Here is a 21,995-nt window from a genome sequence, read left to right as displayed (position 1 = left end):
AGCTGTGAATAACACTGAACACATGTCTACTCAAATGTAAGTGCCCTTAGTGGTTCTAAAATGCTTGCAGAATGTGTCTATTGGTTCTAAAGCTTGCAAAAAATGTCTATTGGTTCTAAAGCTTGCAAAAAAAGTCTATTGGTTCTAAAGCTTGCAAAATAAAAAGTCTATTGTTTCTAAAGCTTGCAAAAAAAGTCTATTGGTTCTAAAGCTTGCAAAAAAAGTCTATTGGTTCTAAAACTTGCAAAAAAATGTCTATTGGTTCTAAAGCTTGCAAAAAAATGTCTATTGGTTCTAAAGCTTGCAAAAAAAAAGACTATTGGTTCTAAAATAGTTCATACTAGCGCTCCAGAAAGCCCCTCCCCCTCCCCTTCCTCCCCCTCCCCCTCCCCCCTCCCCCTCCCCCTCCTCCTCCTCCTCCTCCTCCTCCTCCCCCCCCTCCCTGGTTGGCTTGGCTTGGGTGTGTCTTGAAATTGAAAGGCACTACTTACTGCATATGGTGGCATAAAGTTGAAAGGGACTACTTATTGCAAATGGTGGCTTGGTTGCTTTGGCTTGAAGTTGAAAGGCACTACTTACTGCAAATGGTGGCTTGGTTGCTTTGGCTTGAAGTTGAAAGGCACTACTTACTGCAAATGGTGACTTGGTTGCTTTGGCTTGAAGTTGAAAGGCACTACTTACTGCAAATGGTGGCTTGGGAGCTTTGACTTGAAGTTGAAAGGCACTACTTCCTGCAAATGATGGCTTGGGTGTGGCTTGAAGTTGAAAGGCACTACTTACTGCAAATGGGGGGCGTGGGTGCATTGGCTTGAAGTTGAAAGGCACTACTTACTGCAAATTGTGGCTTGAAGTTGAAAGGCACTACTTACTGCAAATGGTGGCTTGGGTGTGGCTTGCAGTTGAAAGACACCACACTGCAAATGGTGGCTTCGGAGCTTTGAAGTTGAAAGGCACTACTTACTGCAAATGGTGGCTTGAAGTTGAAAGGCACTACTTACTGCAAATGGTGGATTGGTTGCTTTGGCTTGAAGCTGAAAGGCACTACTTACTGCAAATGATGACTTGGGTGTGGCTTGAAGTTGAAAGGCATTACTTACTGCAGATGGTGGCTTGGGTGCAATGGCTTGAAGTAAAAATGCATTACTTACTGCAAATGGTGGCTTGGGTGTGGCTTGGGTGTGGCTTGAAGTTGAAAGACACCACTTACTGCAAATGGTGGTTTGAGAGCTTTGAAGTTGAAAGGCACTACTTACTGCAAATGATGGCTTGGGTGTGGCTTGAAGTTGAAATACACCACTTACTGCAAATTATGGCTTGGGTGTGGCTTGGGTGTGGCTTGAAGTTGAAAGACACCACTTACTGCAAATGGTGGCATGAAGTTGAAAGGCACTATTACTGCAAATGGTGGCTTGGGAGCTTTGACTTGAAGTTGAAAGGCACTACTTACTGCAAATGGTGGCTTGGGTGTGGCTTGGATGTGGTTTGAAGTTGAAAGACACCACTTACTGCAAATGGTGGCTTGGTTGCTTTGGCTTGAAGTTAAAAGGCATTACTTACTGCAAATGGTGGTTTGGGTGCATTGGCTTGAAGTTGAAAGGCACCACTTACTGCAAATGGTGGCATGAGGTTGAAATGCACTACTTACTGCAAATGGTGGCTTGGGTGCTTTGGCTTGAAGTTAAAAGGCACTACTGTAAATGCACTTACTTCCTGTTTGCACTGTATATTGATTTTAGAAAAACGCTACCACTTACGGCTGTGATTTTTGACAATCTTACTCAGTCCCCCTCCGCTGAGCAGGTGCAGAGAATTCTTCCCATCAATGAAAAATAAAAGTGTTATTGTTTTTTTAAAAAAAAGTTGAGAATCTCTCTCCTGTCAACCACTCCATGAAAGCCACACCTTTTCCGGTGGGGGGGGAGGGGTTATAAAACCCGGAAATGTGGGTGTGGCTCAGTCTCCGCAAAATGGAGGAGGGAGAGGTCATGACTCGCTGTCTTTAGTGGCTTTGCACCCTACTTCAAATGGTATGAAACTGCAATTGAATTTGGTGGCCTTGCACCCTGCTAGAAGTGGTAAGAAACTGCACTTGAATTTGGTGGCCTTATACCCTGCCTGAAATAGAATTTCAAGGATTAGCCATGAGTCAACTACCAGCCCACCAGCCACGAGTGAGTGAGTTGCCAGCATAACAGGCTTGATTGACTGAGACGCCAGCCCAAGAATCCATTTGGCGCACAATTTGCATACTAGCCCTCTGGAAACCAGTCCCTTCAGCCCACAACACCCATACTAGCGCTCCAGAAAGCCCCCCCCCCCCCCCCCCCCCAACTGGCCACCAATATTAGAATTGGTGGAGAGGTGGAATATTGCGTTGGATGACCAGCCCTCCTGTGTGATGCTGGGATCCAACGGGTCCCACTTAGTCTAGTACATTACTAAAACTCTCATCTTGACCACTTCCTGTCTGCATTGTAATTAAATTTGAGCAAAAACAACCCCCATAGCGCTATGATATTTAGCCACCTTACCATTCTCCTCTGCTGCAAGTCAAATAAGTTTTGTTCTGATCGGTGAAATAGTACAAAAGTTATGAAGGTTTTGAAGGATCCCCCTCCCCCACACAACCCTCCAATACAGCCCCTCCCCCTCCCCCACCTACAACCCTCCCCCACCCCCCCATCCCAAGTCCCCCTCCCCCCACACCCCACTCCCATACACCCCCTCCCCCACACACCCACCCTCTCCCAACCCCTCCCCAAACACCCCTCCCCCACCTCCCCTCCCCCACATCGCCCCTCCCCCACACCCCCATCCCCCCCACCACACACCCCTCCCCCACACCCCCCCTCTCCCACACCCCCCTCCCGCACACCCCTCTCCCCCACACCAGCCCCCTCTCCCACATCCCCCCTCCTCCACACCCCCTCCCCAGAGAGGTGGAACATTGCTTTGGGGGGATGGGTTGCGTGGGGAACAGGTGAGTGGTGGAATATTGCGTTGGGGAATGGGTTGCGTTGGGGGGGGGGGACCAGGCCTCCCATGTGACTGGGACCCAACAGGTCCAACTTAGTGCCTGTGCCACGCGACAGTGAGAGTAGGAATGGAGCGAGGTGGAGGATAAATGCGTGGATGAGGGACTGGTGCAGTGGGTATGGATTCAAGTTTCTGGATCATTGGGACCTCTTTTGGGGAAGGTGCGACCTGTACAGAAAGGACGGGTTGCACTTGAACTCAAGGGGGACCAATATCCTGGCGGGGAGATTTGCAAAGGCTACTGGGGAGACTTTAAACTAGTATGGTTGGGGGGAGGGACTCAAATTGGGAAAGCTAGCAGTCAGTGTGTGAAGCAGGGGGCAGAGAATGGTAGCACTCTGACCCAAAATGTAGGGGAGAGAGAAGAAAAAGACAATAATCAGAGAATAAGAGAGGGTGGGTTTCTTAAATGTGTATATTTTAATGCTAGGAGCATTGTAAGAAAAGTGGATGAACTTAGAGCCTGGATTGACACCTGGAGGTATGATGTTGTGGCGATCAGTGAAACATGGTTGCAGGAGGGCTGTGATTGGAAACTAAATATTCCAGGATTTCGTTGCTTCAGGTGTGATAGAATTGGAGGGGCAAGAGGTGGAGGTGTTGCATTGCTTATCAGGGAAGATATTACAGCAGTCCTTTGGCAGGATAGATTAGAGGGCTCGTCTAGGGAGGCTATTTGGGTGGAACTGAGAAATGGGAAAGGGGTAGCAACACTTATAGGGGTGTATTATAGACCGCCAAATGGGGAGCGAGAATTGGAAGAGCAAATATGTAAGGAGATTGCAGATATTAGTAGTAAGCACAAGGTAGTGATTGTGGGAGATTTCAATTTTCCACACATAGACTGGGAAACACATTCTGTAAATGGGCTGGATGGGTTGGAGTTTGTAAAATGTGTGCAGGATAGTTTTTTGCAACAATACATAGAAGTACCTACTAGAGAAGGGGCGGTACTGGACTTCCTGTTAGGAAATGAGATGGGTCAGGTGGCAGAGGTATGCGTTGGGGAACAGTTCGGGTCCAGTGATCACAATACCATTAGTTTCAATATAATTATGGAGAGGGACAAAACTGGACCTAGGGTTGAGATTTTTGATTGGAGAAAGGCTAACTTTGAGGAGATGCGAAAGGATTTAATAGGAGTAAATTGGGACAGTTTGTTTTATGGGAAAGATGTGTAAGAGAAATGGAGTACATTTAAAGGTGAAATTTTAAGAGTACAGAATCTTTATGTCCCTGTTCGGTTGAAAGGAAATCATAAAAATTGTAAAGAGCCATGGTTTTCAAGGGAAATTGGACACTTGGTTCGGAAAAAGAGGGAGATCTACAATAGTTATAGGCAGCATGGAGTAAATGAGGTGCTTGAGGAGTATAAAGAATGTAAAAAGAATCTTAAGAAAGAAATTAGAAAAGCTAAAAGAAGATATGAGGTTGCTTTGGCAAGTAAGGTAAAAGTAAATCCGAAGGGTTTCTACCGCTATATTAATAGCAAAAGGATAACGAGGGATAAAATTGGTCCATTAGAGAGTCAGAGTGGCCAACTATCTGCAGAGCCAAAAGAGATGGGGGAGATATTGAACAGTTTCTTTTCTTTGGTATTCACCAAGGAGAAGGATATTGAATTATGTGAGGTAAGGGAAACAAGTAGAGTAGCTATGGAAACTATGAGGATCAAAGAAGAGGAAGTACTGACACTTTTGAGAAATATAAAAGTGGGAAGTTAGTGTAGAAATAGCAGGGGCTATGGCAGAAATATTTCAAATGTCATTAGAAACGGGAATAGTGCCGGAGGATTGGCGTACTGCGCATGTTGTTCCATTGTTTAAAAAGGGGTCTAAGAGTAAACCTAGCAATTATAGACCTGTTAGTTTGACGTCAGTGGTGGGCAAATTAATGGAAAGAATACTTAGAGATAATATATATAAGCATCTGGATAAACAGGGTCTGATTAGGAACAGTCAACATGGATTTGTGCCTGGAAGGTCATGTTTAACTAATCTTCTTGAATTTTTTGAAGATGTTACTCGGGAAATTGATGAGGGTAAAGCAGTGGATGTTGTGTATATGGACTTCAGTAAGGCCTTTGACAAGGTTCCTCATGGAAGGTTGGTTAGGAAGGTTCAATGGTTGGGTATTAATGGTGGAGTAGCAAGATGGATTCAACAGTGGCTGAATGGGAGATGCCAGACAGTAATGGTGGATGGTTGTTTGTCAGGTTGGAGGCCAGTGACGAGTGGGGTGCCACAGGGATCTGTGTTGGGTCCACTGTTGTTTGTCATGTACATCAATGATCTGGACGATGGTGTGGTAAATTGGATTAGTAAGTATGCAGATGATACTAAGATAGGTGGGGTTGTGGGTAATGAAGTAGAGTTTCAAAGTCTACAGAGAGATTTATGCCAGTTGGAAGAGTGGGCTGAAAGATGGCAGATGGAGTTTAATGCTGATAAGTGTGAGGTGCTACATCTTGGCAGGACAAATCAAAATAGGACGTACATGGTAAATGGTAGGGAATTGAAGAATGTAGGTGAACAGAGGGATCTGGGAATAACTGTGCACAGTTCCCTGAAAGTGGAATCTCATGTAGATAGGGTGGTAAAGAAAGCTTTTGGTGTGCTGGCCTTTATAAATCAGAGCATTGAGTATAGAAGTTGGGATGTAATGTTAAAATTGTACAAGGCATTGGAGAGGCCAATTCTGGAGTATGGTGTACAATTTTGGTCGCCTAATTATAGGAAGGATGTCAACAAAATAGAGAGAGTACAGAGGAGATTTACTAGAATGTTGCCTGGGTTTCAGCAACTAAGTTACAGAGAAAGGTTGAACAAGTTAGGGCTTTATTCTTTGGAGCGCAGAAGGTTAAGGGGGGACTTGATAGAGGTTTTTAAAATGATGAGAGGGATAGACAGAGTTGACGTGGAAAAGCTTTTCCCACTGAGAGTAGGGAAGATTCAAACAAGGGGACATGACTTGAGAATTAAGGGACTGAAGTTTAGGGGTAACATGAGGGGGAACTTCTTTACTCAGAGAGTGGTAGCTGTGTGGAATAAGCTTCCAGTGAAGGTGGTGGAGGCAGGTTCGTTTTTATCATTTAAAAATAAATTGGATAGTTATATGGATGGGAAAGGAATGGAGGGTTATGGTCTGAGCGCAGGTATATGGGTCTAGGGGAGATTATGTGTTCGGCACGGACTAGAAGGGTCGAGATGGCCTGTTTCCGTGCTGTAATTGTTATATGGTTATATAGTCTAGTCATACTTTATTAGCCAAGTATGTTTTGCAACATACGAGGAATTTCATTTGCCACACAGTCATACCAATAAAAGGCAACAGAACACACAAAATACATTTTAACATAAACACCTACCACAGTGGCTACTCCACTTTCCTCACTGTGATGGAAGGCGAAAGAAGCCTCGAGCCTTTCGCTGACGGGGCGATTTTGGCTCCCGTTGCCTGCGGACGGGCCCTCTGCGTAGGGGCGATCAAGCTCCTGCATCGGGGGGGGGGGGAGAATCTCAGCTCTGACGATCTGACCCCGGGTCGGGTCTGGTCGAAATCTTCTGCGTCTTTTGGAGCTTCCTGATATCAGTCTCTATCAGAGACTGCAAGCCCCTCGATAGTGAAATCCACAGGCCGCGGTTGGAGCATCGATCCCAGGCAAGGGACCGGCTCAGATGGTAAGTCCACATCCCTTTGGTGGGGCTCAAAGTCAGTCCCGAGCAAGGCCGCCAGCCAGCTCCATGATGTTAGGCTGCTGAGCGACCAGAGATACGATCCGGAAAACAATCGCAACTCCGGATAGGTAAGAGATTGAAAAAAAAGTTTTCCCCGACCACCCCCCCCCCCCCACCCCGACATAAAACAAACCAGAGAACATTGACCTATACTTTTAAAACACACTAAAAATAACAAAAAAGACAAAAAAACAGACAGACTGTAGGCGAGGCTGCCATTGTGCAGCACCCCCTAGGAGATGGTGTGACACCAAATGACAAAGTTCAGAAGTTACGGCTGCAAACTTATGTTGTACAAAGGTTATGACTCTGTTGTACAACCAAAAAGGCTGTTGATTTAACTTGTAATGTCTACCTGAATCCCAGTATCAAAAATACTGTAATATAATTGAAAATTCAGATTTTCATTCAAATTACCTAATATATCTTAGGCCTCATGCTGAACATGAAGAAAGTAAAGATATCACCACAAGAAAGTTATTAGATCCTCGGAGTATTTCACCAATACAGATTTCAAGAAAAAAGAGACATCAGAAAAAAGTATTGGATCATACCGTTGGGAAATTACAGGTAACTTTTTTTGAAAAAGTGTAGACATTTTCTGAGGAATAGTGACAAAAGTTTCAAATTTCTAAGGACAAATGACTAATTCAGGTATAAAACCAGATCATTTTGAAATAGCTCAAACAAATTAGGAGTGGGTTATGCTATTCGGCTGCACATGCCTTCTCCGCCATTTAATAAGATCCTGACTGTCTAATTGATTTGATTATAACCACAATTCCACATTCCCATCTGAGAATAGTAACCTTACACCACCTTGCATAAAAATTATTTATCTACCTCAGCGGCAAATATATTCAAAGTCAATATTTCCATTGCCTGTTGATTAAAAGCTTTTCATTGTACGTCGATGCACGTGATAATAAACTAAACTCAATAGTCTTTCAAAGATTTCCAGCACTTTGTGAGAAAAACATTGCCTCATCTCTGTCATAATGGGTAAATCCTTATTGTTAAGAGCCTGTCCCACTTAGATAATTTTTTAGGCGACTGCCAGCGACTAGGACAATCGGATTCACCGAAGTCAGCACCGGTGACAACCTACATTAACCTGGCGACAACCTACGACAGCACCTACGACAACCTACAACAGCCCAAATTGTCGCCACTCGTCAAAAACGTTTCAACTTGTTGAAAATTTTTCGGCAGTCACCTGTAGGCACCTAAAAAATCGCCAAAGTGGGAAACCCTTTAAACAGTGACCTCTTGTTCCTGAACCTCTCATAAGAATATCCTCTACATATCCACTCAAAGAATTCTTAAATTCTGATACATTTCAATCATGTCTTCTGTAACAATTTTAACAGCAGATACAAGCCAAGTCTGTCAATCATTCCTCATGAGACAACCCATCCATTACAGATGTTGCTTAAGTTAATTGATTGAAAAAATACAGCATGGAAACAGGCTTTCAGCTCAACGAGTTGACGATGACGATCGATCCCCTGTTCACGTTAGTTCTATGTTATCCCACTTTTGCATCCTCTCCCTATGCACTTGGGGAATTTTACAGAGGCCAATTAACCTACCAATCCGCATGTCTTTGGGATGTGGGAGAAAACCAGAGTACATGGAGAATACCTACATGGTCACAGGGGAATGTTCAAACTCCACCTGAGGTCAGACTCGAATCCGGGTCTCTGACGCTGTCAGATATCAGCTCTACCAGCTGAGCCACAGTGTGTTAATCTTGTCTGAACTGCTTCCAAGGGGCTGTGACACCCTTACATAAGGGGATCAGTCCTGTACATAGAATTCCAGATGTGGTTTCGCTGATATTGTATCTCCCTACTTGTAATCTCCTATTTTTAGATTGAATTCCCCAAGCAGTGAACTATTTCATTTTATTAGTCTTCCTAATTAGTTGCTGTACTTGCAAAGTAGCCCATTACAAATCATGCACAAGGACATACAGATTCCTCTACATCGCAGTGCTCTGCAATTTATTACCAAAATGAACAATTTCATCCATTCACTTTGTACTAAAGAGAGATGAAGTGACAAAAGTGAATAGCAGAATCGAAGACATAGACACAGAAGTAAACTTTCCCCAGCGTGCCCGCTGTACCATTCAATAAAGTCATGGCTGGTCTTTTATCCTAGAATTACTTTACTGCATGATTTGGATGGCATACCCCTTGATTCTCTTGATATCCAAATTTATCAACCTTTGTGTTGAATAACCATAACCACGGCCTCCACAGCCTAATTCGGTAGATATTTCCAAAGGTTCACTGCTTTCTGCCCAAAATAATTCATCTCTTCTCAGCTCTGAATGGCCATTTGAGACTGTCAGCCCCCATTCTAAGCCAGAGAAGTATCTTCCTGGCAGCAACACCTGTAAAAATATTTTATATTTCAATGAGAACATTAATTCTTCATAAACTGAAGAGAATTTGGACCGTCTTCTTACCCTTGTTTGATACAATAAACCTGCCTTCCCAAGAATCAATGAAACGTTCCTATATTTCCTCAATTGAATAGATAACTGCATTATTGAGGAAGGGAGTTCCGTAATTATTTTTTTCTCTCTCTTTCCTCTTCACAGTGCAGTCACATTTGGTACCTTCCAGTCTCAAGGCATTCCACAAATATCTTCATACAAAAATCAAGCAATGTTTGAGTAGTTTTTAAAATAAATTACTTTATTCACAAATCTTCAGTAAAATTCCTACACGTATTTCACATGATATCATCCATAGTTTTATAAATGGCAAAAGAAGATGGCCATCTTATTAATATGCTGTTTTAGAGAACAACACAGACATATTTACTGAAAAGGTTCACCAGATTAGATTGTGATTCAATCTAAGAAAATGTTGGGCAAATGTGAATTGTTTTCTCTGGAACGTCAGAGACTGAGGGATAAAAGATAGACAGAAAAAAAATTATGAGGGGCATGGATGGAGTAGATAGTCAGAATATTTTGAGCAGAGTGGAAAGGTACTGGAGAGCATAAGTTTTAAGTGAGTGGGGATAATTTAAAAGTGACTTGCAAGAAAAGTATTTTTATACATAGAGAGGTGTCTGGACAGGAGAGGTGGTAGAAATAGATATGATATCAATATTGAGGCATTTTGACAGATTCAGGCAAACTCTGTATTATGGCCATTTGAGTAATGGAAATTTGCCCTCACAGAATTCATAAATCACAGCACAAAAATTTGAAATATGGAATAAAATTCACTCTCACAGAGTTAACATGAAGAGACAGTTAATAAATCAACAGAATGATTTTCAACTTACATTTATTGATGCCGCTGACACGACTTCAAATTTTGAAAAATCGCAATTTGGCCATTTCTTTGGAGTGGAACACCCAATAATGTAGCCTGTATATGAACAGACAGGGAATAGAAGGAAACAGACTATTTGAAGATGGATAGATCTTTTTTTTTCATGGCGAGAAAGGGCTAATCTTAACAAATACATAATAAAGGAATTCAGTAGAATAGTTGTTTTTCTATACTCAGTAGAGGAGAACCAATGATTCATGTACTCAGTCGCAGTTATTTAATTACAAAATAACTACTTACGTTTTATAAAATTGACATTAAACTGCGTAAAATTGTGAAAGGATAAATACATGTTCTTTTTTTTTACCAGGAAATAAAGTTTCCAGCAGATTTGTCTAATCCACATGCTGTAGCCCTTGTATTAAACCAGAAACCTGGCAAACTACGAATCAAAGATCTGCGAGAGGGTAATTCAGTAACTTGATCAGATGATTATTATTTATAACATGATTATTATTTATAACATTTCTTTGTTAATTGCAAGTAAAGGATCATTTTGTTTTGGATCATTTTTGATAATTCTTTCTGTACAAAACAAGAAGAATGAACAGTTTTGGATTTTAGCAGGATTTCAGTCATACTAATTCCGTCACTCTAAACTCTAAAGCACATATAATTTATACACCCAATGATTGTATTCTCATTGCAGGGATGAAAATACATTCCCTGTGTATTCCTATTGCTGATCTGTACATTGGCCCAATTGGCCCTACACTTCCCAAGCTCCTACTTTAAATAACTCCATGTCCTTCTCCAACCCACGGCTATCATTTAACACTTGGGGTGGGAGATTGCAACCTTCAAGTGGTCCGCCCTGTTTCGACGAATGCAATCAACCGGGCGTGCACAATCAAATAAGATCAAATAGAACAAGTTGTCCTCCAACTTTAGGCTGTGCACGCCATACGCAAGAAGAAGATTTAACACTTCACTCCTTTAATTCTGCTTCTATTACATTTCACCAACTTCCCCAACAGCGCTGTACCTTTGGCAACAATGTTTCCTTGAGTTATGGTCTGAAAATAACCCCTCAATTCATTTTTGCCTGTTACTTTAATCCATCTTTCCCACATAGCCACTGATCACTGTGTCCGCAGTAAAAATTATTGTAAATATAAGGACAGAAATTCTTGCATAGATTTAGAAACAAAGAACTGCAGATGCTGGTTAATACACAAAAGAGCACAAAGTGCTGGAGCAACTCAGCACGTCAGGCAACATTGCTGGAGAACATGGATAAGGTGACGTTTTGGGTCGAGCCCCCTTCTTCAGACTGATTGTAAGGAGGAAGAAGAAAACTGGAGAGGGGAGAGGCAGTACAAAAAGTTATAGGTCGACATAGGTTAGAGGGATATTTTGACAGCCAGATGGTTGACACTAAGGCTAGATATAAGAACAATACGTATGAGACAGGTTTGAAAAGTTACGGATTATGAAGCTACACAAAATTGCTGGGGAAACTCAGCGGGTGCAGCAGCATCTATGGAGCGAAGGAAATAGGCGACGTTTCGGGCCGAAACCCTTCTTCAGGATTATGAAGCTAATGAGTGGGGTGGGGTGGGGGGAATCAGTGGGAGAAAGTAGCGAGGGGGGTCGGGAGGGAGGGTCGGTGGGAGAAATACATGGGAGCCTCGGTGAGGCCCAGGGGAGAAATGGTGGGGGGCATGGGGGTGAAAGTAGGGGGGAGGTTAGTTAGAGATCACTTAAAATTGGGAATTCAATGTTCCTACCATTGGGTTGTAAGCTACCCAAACAGAATATGAGGTGCTGTTTCTCCAGTTTGTGTGTGGCCTCACTCTGGCAATGGTGGTGGGCCAGGACAGAAGTCAGTGTGGGAGGACGTGTAGTCCAGATAATGCAGAGAGTCGTAGGTTTATAGTAGATTTCTCCAATGTGATCCCACCACCAATCACATCTATCCATCCCCTTCCCTTTCCGTCTTTCACAGAGACTGCGCCCTCCACATCTCCGTGATTCACTCATGCCTTGCAACCCAAACCACGCCCTCCCCAGGTACTTTCCCCTGCAACTGCAGGAGATGTAACACCTATCCTTATACCTCCTCCCTGGCCTCCATCCAAGGACCCCAGCAGTCCTTTCAGTGGAGACAGTGATTCAAGTGAACCTCCTCTAACCACATCTACTGTATCTGGTGTTCTCAATGTGGCCTCTTGTACATTGGCGAGACCAAGTATAGTCTCGGCGACTGTTTCGCTGAACACTTGAGCTCGGTTCCCCGACGCCTACTGGATCTCCCGGTTTCCAACCATTTTAATGCTCCTCCCCATTCCCACACTGTCCTTCCTGTTCTGGACCTCCTTCATTGCCAGAATGAGACCACACACGAACTGGAGGAAAAGCACCTCATGTTCCACCAGAGTAGCTTATAACCCAATGGTATGAACATTGAATTCTCAAATTTTAGGTAACCTCGAACTATTCTTCAAATCGGACTCATACCTATTATTCATATTTCTAGTTTTTGTTTCAATCATCCTCCTGTCAAAAAATCCAGCTTTCTTCTGCCCCTTATGATAAGTCTGAAGAAGGATCTCTACCCAACCTTTCCTTGTTTTCTAGAGATGCTGCCTGAGCTGCTGAGTTACTCCACTGCATTATGTCCTTTCTTGCTAAGATTATTTAATTCTAGTTAAAGGCATTTGTTAGCTTGTGGCAGAAACCCATTAGTCACATTCCACAGGACTTCATTTGTTTATTTATTCTGACAATAATAACAGCAATTAGAAGTCCGATATTGGAGAATTACTGTCAAGGTCGGCACACAATGCTGGAGTAACTCAGCAGGACAGGCAGCGTCTCTGGAGAGAAGGAATGGGTGAAGATTCGGGTCAAGACCCATATAACCATATAACAATTACAGCACGGAAACAGGCCATCTCGGCCCTACAAGTCCGTGCCGAACACTTATTTTCCCCTAGTCCCATCTACCTGCACTCAGACCATAACCCTCCATTCCTTTCCCATCCATATACCTATCCAATTTATTTTTAAATGATAAAATTGAACCTGCCTCCACCACTTCCACTGGAAGCTAATTCCACACAGCTACCACTCTCTGAGTAAAGAAGTTCCCCCTCATGTTACCTCTAAACTTCTGTCCCTTAATTCTGAAGTCATGTCCTCTTGTTTGAATCTTCCCTACTCTCAATAGGAAAAGCTTATCCACGTCAACTCTGTCTATCCCTCTCATCATTTTAAAGACCTCTATCAAGTCCCCCCTTAACCTTCTGCGCTCCAAAGAATAAAGACCTAACTTATTCAACCTTTCTCTGTAACTTAGTTGCTGAAACCCAGGCAACATTCTAGTAAATCTCCTCTGTACTCTCTCTATTTTGTTGACATCCTTCCTATAATTGGGCGACCAAAATTGTACACCATACTCCAGAATTGGTCTCACCAATGCCTTGTACAATTTTAACATTACATCCCAACTTCTATACTCAATGCTCTGATTTATAAAGGCTAGCATACCAAAAGCTTTCTTTACCACCCTATCTACATGAGATTCCACCTTCAGGGAACTATGCACAGTTATTCCTAGATCCCTCTGTTCAACTGCATTCCTCAATTCGCTACCATTTACCATGTACGTCCTATTTTTATTTGTCCTGCCAAGATGTAGCACCTCACACTTATCAGCATTAAACTCCATCTGCCATCTTTCAGCCCATTCTTCCAAATGGCCTAAATCTCTCTGTAGACTTTGGAAATCTACTTCATTATCCACAACACCACCTATCTTAGTATCATCTGCATACTTACTAATCCAATTTACCACACCATCATCCAGATCATTGATGTACATGACAAACAACAGTGGACCCAACACAGATCCCTGAGGCACCCCACTGGTCACCGGCCTCCAACCTGACAAACAGCCATCCAAACAGTCACTCTCTGGCATCTCCCATTGCCACTGTTGAATCCATCTTGCTACTCCTGCATTAATACCGAACAATTGAACCTTCTTAACCAACCTTCCATGAGGAACCTTGTCAAAGGCCTTACTAAAGTCCATATAGACAACATCCACTGCTTTACCCTCATCAATTTCCCTAGTAACTTCTTCAAAAAATTCAAGAAGATTAGTCAAACATGACCTTCCAGGCACAAATCCATGTTGACTGTTCCTAATCAGACCCTGTTTATCCAGATGCTTATATATATTATCCCTAAGTATCTTTTCCATTAATTTGCCCACCACTGAAGTCAAACTAACAGGTCTATAATTGCTAGGTTTACTCTTAGAACCTATTTTAAACAATGGAACAACATGCGCAGTACGCCAATCCTCGGGCACTATTCCCGTTTCTAATGACATTTGAAATATTTCTGTCCTAGCCCCTGCAATTTCTACACTAACTTCCCTCAATGTCCTAGGGAATATCCTGTCAGGACCTGGAGACTTATCCACTTTTATATTTTTCAAAAGTGTCAGTACTTTTTCTTTGAATCTCATAGTATCCATAGCTACTCTACTTGTTTCTCTTACCTCACATAATTCAATATCCTTCTCCTTGGTGAATACCGAAGAAAATAAATTGTTCAATATCTCCCCCATCTCTTTTGGCTCTGCAGATAGCTGTCCACTCTGTCTCTCTAATGGACCAATTTTATCCCTCGTTATCCTTTTGCTATTAATATGGCTGTAGAAACCCTTTGGATTTACTTTCACCTTACTTGCCAAAGCAACCTCATATCTTCTTTTAGCTTTTCAAATTTCTTTCTTAAGATTCTTTTTACATTCTTTATACTCCTCAAGCACCTCATTTACTCCATGCTGCCTATAATTATTGTAGATCTCTCTCTTTTATCTAACCAAGTGTCCAATTTCCCTTGGAAACCATGGCTCTTTCCAATTTTTACTATTTCCTTTCAACCGAACAGGGACATAAAGATTCTGTACTCTTAAAATTTCCCCTTTAAATGTCCTCCATTTCTCTTCTACATCCTTCCCATAAAACAAAATGTCCCAATTCACTCCTTTTAAATCCTTTCGCATCTCCTCAAAGTTAGCCTTTCTCCAATCAAAAATCTCAACCCGAGGTCCAGTTCTGACCCTCTCCATAATTATATTGAAACTAATGGTATTGTGATCACTGGACCCGAAGTGCTCCCCAACGCATACCTCCGCCACCTGACCTGTCTTATTTCCTAACAGGAGGTCCAGCACTGCCCCTTCTCTAGTAGGTACCTCTATGTATTGCTGCAAAAAACTATCCTGCACACATTTTACAAACTCCAAAGCATCCAGCCCATTTACAGAATGCGTTTCCCAGTCTATGTGTGGGAAAATTGAAATCTCCCACAATCACTACCTTGTGCTTACTACTAATATCTGCCATCTCCTTACATATTTGCTCTTCCAATTCTCGCTCCCCATTTGGCGGTCTATAACACACCCCTATAAGTGTTGCTACACCTTTCCCACTTCTCAGTTCCACCCAAATAGCCTCCCTAGATGAGCCCTCTAATCTATCCTGCCAAAGCACTGCTGTAATATCTTCCCTGACAAGCAATGCAACACCTCCACCTCTTGCCCCACCAATTCTATCACACCTGAAGCAACGAAATCCTGGAATATTTAGTTTCCAATCACAGCCCTCCTGCAACTATGTTTCACTGATCACCACAACATCATACTTCCAGGTGTCAATCCAGGCTCTAAGCTCATCCACCTTTCTTACAATGCTCCTAGCATTAAAATATACACATTTAAGAAACCCACCCCCTCTTATTCTCTGTTTATTTTCTTTTTCTTCTTTCTCCCCTAGATTTTGGGTCTGAGTGCTTCCCTTCTCTGCCTCCTGCCTCACACTCTGTCTACTAGCTTTCTCTATTTGAGTCCCTCCCCCCAACCATTCTAGTTTATAGTCTCCCCAGTAGCCTTTGCAAATCTCCCCGCCAGGATATTGCTCCCCCTCGGGTTCAAGTGCAACCCGTCCTTTCTGTACAGGTCACACCTTCCCCAAAAGAAGTCCCAATGATCCAGAAACTTGAATCCCTGCCCACTGCACCAGTCCTTCAGCCACGCATTTATCCTCCACCTCGCTCCATTCCTACTCTCACTGTCGCGTGGCACAGGCAGTAATCCTGAGATTGTTACTTTTTTGGTCCTTTTCCTTAACTCTCCTCCCAACTCCCTAAATTCTCCCTTCAGGACCTCTTCTCTTTTTTTACCTATGTCATTGGTACCTATATGTACCACGACCTCTTCCTCTGATTTCAGGATATCTTGGACGCGTTGAGACACATCCGAGACCCTGGAACCAGGGAGGCAAACTACCAGCCGGGTCTCCTGACTACGTCCACAGAATCGCCTATCCGACCCCCTAACTATAGAGTCGCCAATTACTATTGCCTTCCTCTTCTTTTCCCTACCTTTCTGAGCAACAGAGCCGGTCTCTGTGCCGGAGGCCCGGCCGCTGTCGCTACCCCCAGGCAGGCTGTCCCCCGCAACCGTACTCAAACAGGAGTACTTATCTTCAAGGTGTACAGACACTGGGGTACTCACTAGTCCCTGCCTCTGCCCCTTGCCCTTCCTAAGCGTGACCCACTTGTCTGTCTCCCATGGTTTTGGAGTGACCACTTCCCTATATCTTCTCTATGACCTCCTCACTCTCCCTGACCAGACAGAGGTCATCGAGCTGCTGCTCCAGGTTCCTAATACGGTCCTTTAGGAGCCCCATCTCGATGCACCTGGTGCAGATGTGGACTTCTGGAGGGCTATCCGACTCCATGACCTCCCACATCTGACATCCAGAACAGTAAACTGCCCTAGCCCTCATTCTCCCGCCTTACCCTGGATACAATACAAGTACAATACAATACAAACTGCTGGAAGAAATCAGCAGGGATCTGACTCACAATCAGCTGCTCACTCTTGTCCTTTAAACTGTACCTTTACTAAAAAAAAAAGCACTGTGCCCTTAGCTCATTGTACCTTTAACCAGAAAGCAGAAATGCTAACCTGAGGTTGCACCCAATCAGCTGCTTCCTCTAGTCTGCTTCCACCAATCAGCGGCTTCCACCAGAACCCTTCCTATGAAGTGTGGAACGTTACAGATTTGGGTAAGCCCCGCGCCCGATTTAAACACTCACCACCCGGAAACTCCTCATCTTGCTCCAACGCCAACCCTTCTTCAGAATTACTCTCAATGGGACACTGAAGGCACAGTTGACTAACCATTAATGTATTATGGAGATTGGTGAGCGAGAAACTGAAAATAAAAATGATGAACACATCCAGCAGACTTCAAACATGACACAATAAAGTAGTAATATCTTTAAAAAATAAATTAAAGGCTGTAATAATGCACCAGAATACCAATTGTTTAAGGATATCCATCAAATTTACCCATCCCATGTAATCCCATGTAAAGCTCTATTGCAGACGTTACCCAAAAGATAACAAGAGAGAGATTTTTGTTGAGCGAGGAGAATGTTATATTTTGTATATAAGAAGTGAACCCATTTTCCTGCCAACTAGATCAGCCTCCAATCTGACCCGTATTAAACAAGCGGTGAGTCCAGAGCCAACAAGCTGCAGAGGAGTTCTTGTTTCATGTTCTCAGAAAATGGTTTGCATCTCCTGTCTCAGGATCTTTGTGCCATTAATTGGCCTAATTCATTAAAGTCTATTGCCTCTCTGCCCACATCAATCTCTCTTTCTCTCTATTGTTTGTGTTATTTTTTATTCGCTCTCCTTTCACCCCCTCTTAATGGTCGACAAAACATAAGTTGTAACAGTTGTGCAATAAATAACCTCAGTTTGTTTCCGCAATATATTTAGATTTTTAAAAATAAAGTTATCAGATTATGCGAAAAATTAATCTTTGTATTTCACCCAATCACAAATACACAGAATCAGAGGACTTGACCTTGTTAATTTGCTGATTGCTCTGGGGATGTAAAAGGCTTTTATAAAATTATTTACCATTTCAAAATTTTGTTATCAAAATGGATCTTAATATTTAAAATGAATTGTAAATTCTGACAAGATATGTAATTTTTTGTAGTTCTCTTTTTTCACATTTACAATCCTTTTCTTTCAAGCATTGGCTCACGTTCAAGGAGCATCACAAGGCAGACAGGCAAAAGAAGCAATGTTTAATCAAAAGGTCAACAATATTGTCAAGTCGGAGAAAGCTAACCAATTACAATGGTAAGTGAAAGATAAAATAGGAAGTAAAATAGAAAGGTACCGAGTTATATTATTGTTTGAAGTGTGAAATGCGATCCTGATATGATTTTGATTTTGGTTTATTTTTAATTTCAATGTATTGGTTCTAGCATACTATCTGATAGATAGTTAAAATACTCAGAAGTACTCATTTTAACTAATATTTTATCTATTCACTACATTTTCCAGTTATTTTTCTTTTCATTTAGTTTCCCCGGAGATCACACTAAACATTTCTGTGTCACCTTTCAGGCAGTCACACCTTGGTAGAGATCCAATTTCTCCTGAAGCTAAACAATTGATTCTGGAAAATAGACACCAAGCAGATGAAGAATACAAGGTTTGAAACAGTGTATTGCTGTGAATATAAATTTAACAGTAACTGTTTGAACATGGGGTTGAACATCATTTTGTCCTCACATAGGAGCCAAGAAAAATTGTGGAACTAGTGTAAAATAACATGAAGTCACTGCCTTGGTTTTTCTTTCATCTCAGCATGCCCTGTGCCACTAATGCAGGGAACTGCACTATGGCTCCATACTGATACAATATTTCTTGTGAGTACAATCATGAAATGGAAGCATAAATTCAATGGAACATTGGAGGAATACCCACAATCAGAGACATTTCGGAATTCAGATTTTCTGAAAGTGCAGTAGTGGATTGAAAAGGCAATAAAAAGAGACCAGTAGCAAATGTCACGATTTAAGAGATAACAATTACAATTACTTAGTCTGAAGAAGGGTCTTGACCCGAAACGGTGGCCTATTCCTTCTCTCCATCGATGCTGCCTCACCCGCTGAGTTTATCCAGCATTTTTGTCTATCTTCAATTTTTCCGGCATCTACAGTTCTTTCTTAAACATTATTCTGTGTCAGTAATTTGGTAATATAGGATTTAATGCAAAATATTAAATGAGGGACATAAAGACACAGAGAGTATATGGGATGGATTCATCCAATTATGTCTGAAATGGTAAACCGCGTTTTAAAGGAATATTAGTTTTTAAATTATAATAATAATAATAATAAATTTTATATTTAATGGGCGCCTTTCATACAAAATCTCAAGGACACCTTACATAGTAATCGGAATAAAAACATATAATCGGAGTAAAACAAGTAATTAAAGACATCACAATGACACAAATTAAAAACAGAATTCAATCCAAAAACAGAAAATCAAAAACACAGTGTGAAGAGAGAGCAGCGGCAACCAATTCGTGCCAGCGTCCACTCTCCCTTCACGGCAGCCATCTTGGACACAGACCTACAATACTACAGTTAGACTAAAAAAAAATCATCCCCCCACAGTGGATAGCACTGTGGAGGAAGGCACAATGTCCAGTCCCCACCCCATGTTCACCCCAAAGTCAGGCCTATTGGGGCCACCGCAATTGCCTCTACGGAGGCCCGATGTCCCTGGCCGTTCTCACCGGGTGGTCTTGCCCCGGCGTCGGGAGAGTCCTTTCGGCGGCTGGGCCACTTGGAACGGCCGCTTCTTGGTTGGAGCCCGCGGCTGCCGAAGCCGACAAGGCCGCGCCGGTTTGGAGCTCCCAGGCTCCCGATGACAAAATCGGCGCCCGCTCTCGTCACTGCCGCCTTGCCGCCTCTACGCACGCCGTCTCGCCGCACGCCGCCTCTCCGCTCCGCAAACCCGCAGCCTGGAGATGTTGCTCACGGCGGTCCAGCTCGCCAGAGCTCCAGCGCGGCGACCCAGGCAAGGCATCGCCCGCTCCGCTCCGCTCCGCTCCAGCGCTCCAGCGCTCCAATGCAGTGCCGCCACGCAGGCCGAGGTGCTGGGTGGTTCCCGCCAAGAAACGGCGCTCCAAGCCCGCTGGTAGGCCACGACGACGGGTCGACGGGCAGCCCGGAAAAAAGAAAAAAATTATGAAACATTATGATAAGGCCATGAGGGAAGAGCATATTTTTTGGTTGAGTGATCAATGGTAGGTTATAGAATTTAAATAGTGATTAAGGAATTGAACAATGAGATGAAGACAAATGTTTTTGTACAGGGTGGAATGCTTTGTCACTCAGTTTCTGAGATGGAAACTATTGCACCTTTAAGAGAAAAGTGGGCAAATATCGTATTTGAAATAAAACAGCTTTTATAATTACAGGAAGAGATTAAAGTAGTGGACATTTTAGATTAGGGCATTAATGAATCAAATTAGATGAAACACAATGATAAAGTCAATACCATGCCACCTGTTTATTTGGTGTTTTATTAGAAGTAGTAGATAAATATTCTCCCAATTTTGTTAGTCCTTGTTATCTCCTCCCCTTCCTCAGTCCCCCTGCTGCCTCCTCCCATCCCCCAGCCTTCGGGCTCCTCCTCCTTTTTCCTTTCTTGTCCCTTCCCCCCCCCCCCCCCCACCCCCGATCAGTCTGAAGAAGGGTTTTGGCCCGAAACGTTGCCTATTTCCTTCGCTCCATAGATGCTGCTGCACCCGCTGAGTTTCTCCAGCTTTTTTGTGTACCGTCGATAAATATTGTTTGGTAATTTTCCCATCCATTTTCCCCTGCAGGATTGGTGGCCGGCAAGCTACAAACCAATGGTTTAATTTTATAGTTTGCCATGGTATAGATGTTCTAAACGTGTAACCAGGGACAAATGTGGTGCTCCAAATAGGAAAAGCTTCTGCTCCATCTGTCTTGGTACTTTTTTCAGATTCAAAAAGAACATAAAAGCAGTTGGAAAATGTTGCATTTGTTGCATTCTATGAAGTCAGTGTTCTTCATAGCGCTACAAAATATTACCAACTGTTTCTAGTATTCTAAATTGATACTTCATTGAATTGCAGATCTTATTGAATACGTTATAATTTTCTGATGGGAAAAATATCCTCCCTCTGTGCTGTAAAAATCTATGCTTTTAAGACACCAGCTAATGACAATGGGGCACCCATAAATATAGATAAATGTAAAAATCAGTATGATTCCAACAGCTAAGCAAGAAAATAACAAGTATCAAATTATATTACAGTGAACCTTTGTTTTAATGGACCTCTTTATAACGGGTTTTGTTATAATTGATTGACGTACCGATGGTTGCCCACATCACCACCGGCTCACGCCACTTTCCAGCCAGGTCTTCTGTCCTCACCGCCGACCCACACAGCTTCCTCGACCGCTTCCATGTCACACCTGCCACAGCAACCGCCATGGCTGACCACACCGGCCAACATGTCCCAGCTACACTCGTCCCACCAGCCTGCGTTTGATCCATATCCCTCCATACCTGTCCTAACCAGGTACCTGTCTAACTGTTTCTTAAACGTTGTGATAAGCCTCAAACTACCTCCTCTGGCAGCTTGTTCCATACACCCACCACCCTTTATGTGAAAATGTTACCCCTCGGATTCCTATTAGATTCCTATTAGATCCCCTTCACCTTAAACCTATGTCCTCTGGTCCTCGAATCACCTACTCTGGGCAAGAGACTGTGCATCTACCCCATCTATTCCTCTCATGATCTTATACATATCTGTAAGATCACCCCTTGATAATTGCTCCTTTCTAAGCTTCCCCCCAGTCTAGATTCAATAAAAACACCAAATCAAGCACTTGAATCAACTAAATTTTATTTTACCAAAAGCGCGTCACAAATTATCACACACTGTCCCACCGCGGGTTCGATCCTTGCGTCTATCTGTTC

General features: G+C 42.9%; 1 protein-coding gene across 1 annotated transcript in view; it reads left to right on the top strand.

The window, feature by feature from the left end:
• cfap221 (cilia and flagella associated protein 221) overlaps positions 1–21,995 on the top strand; it is a 128,217-nt gene that overhangs the window by 40,761 nt on the left and 65,461 nt on the right. The window contains exons 9-12 of the mRNA XM_033024602.1: positions 7,205–7,343; positions 10,443–10,539; positions 18,209–18,317; positions 18,588–18,675. Of these exons, the coding sequence (XP_032880493.1) occupies positions 7,205–7,343; positions 10,443–10,539; positions 18,209–18,317; positions 18,588–18,675 (433 nt within the window). The remainder of the gene's footprint in view (positions 1–7,204; positions 7,344–10,442; positions 10,540–18,208; positions 18,318–18,587; positions 18,676–21,995) is intronic.

Source organism: Amblyraja radiata, chromosome 7 (genome assembly GCF_010909765.2).
Source record: "Amblyraja radiata isolate CabotCenter1 chromosome 7, sAmbRad1.1.pri, whole genome shotgun sequence".
In the NCBI taxonomy this organism is placed as follows: Eukaryota; Metazoa; Chordata; class Chondrichthyes; order Rajiformes; family Rajidae; genus Amblyraja; species Amblyraja radiata.
This window is presented reverse-complemented; position numbering and strand designations above follow the sequence as displayed.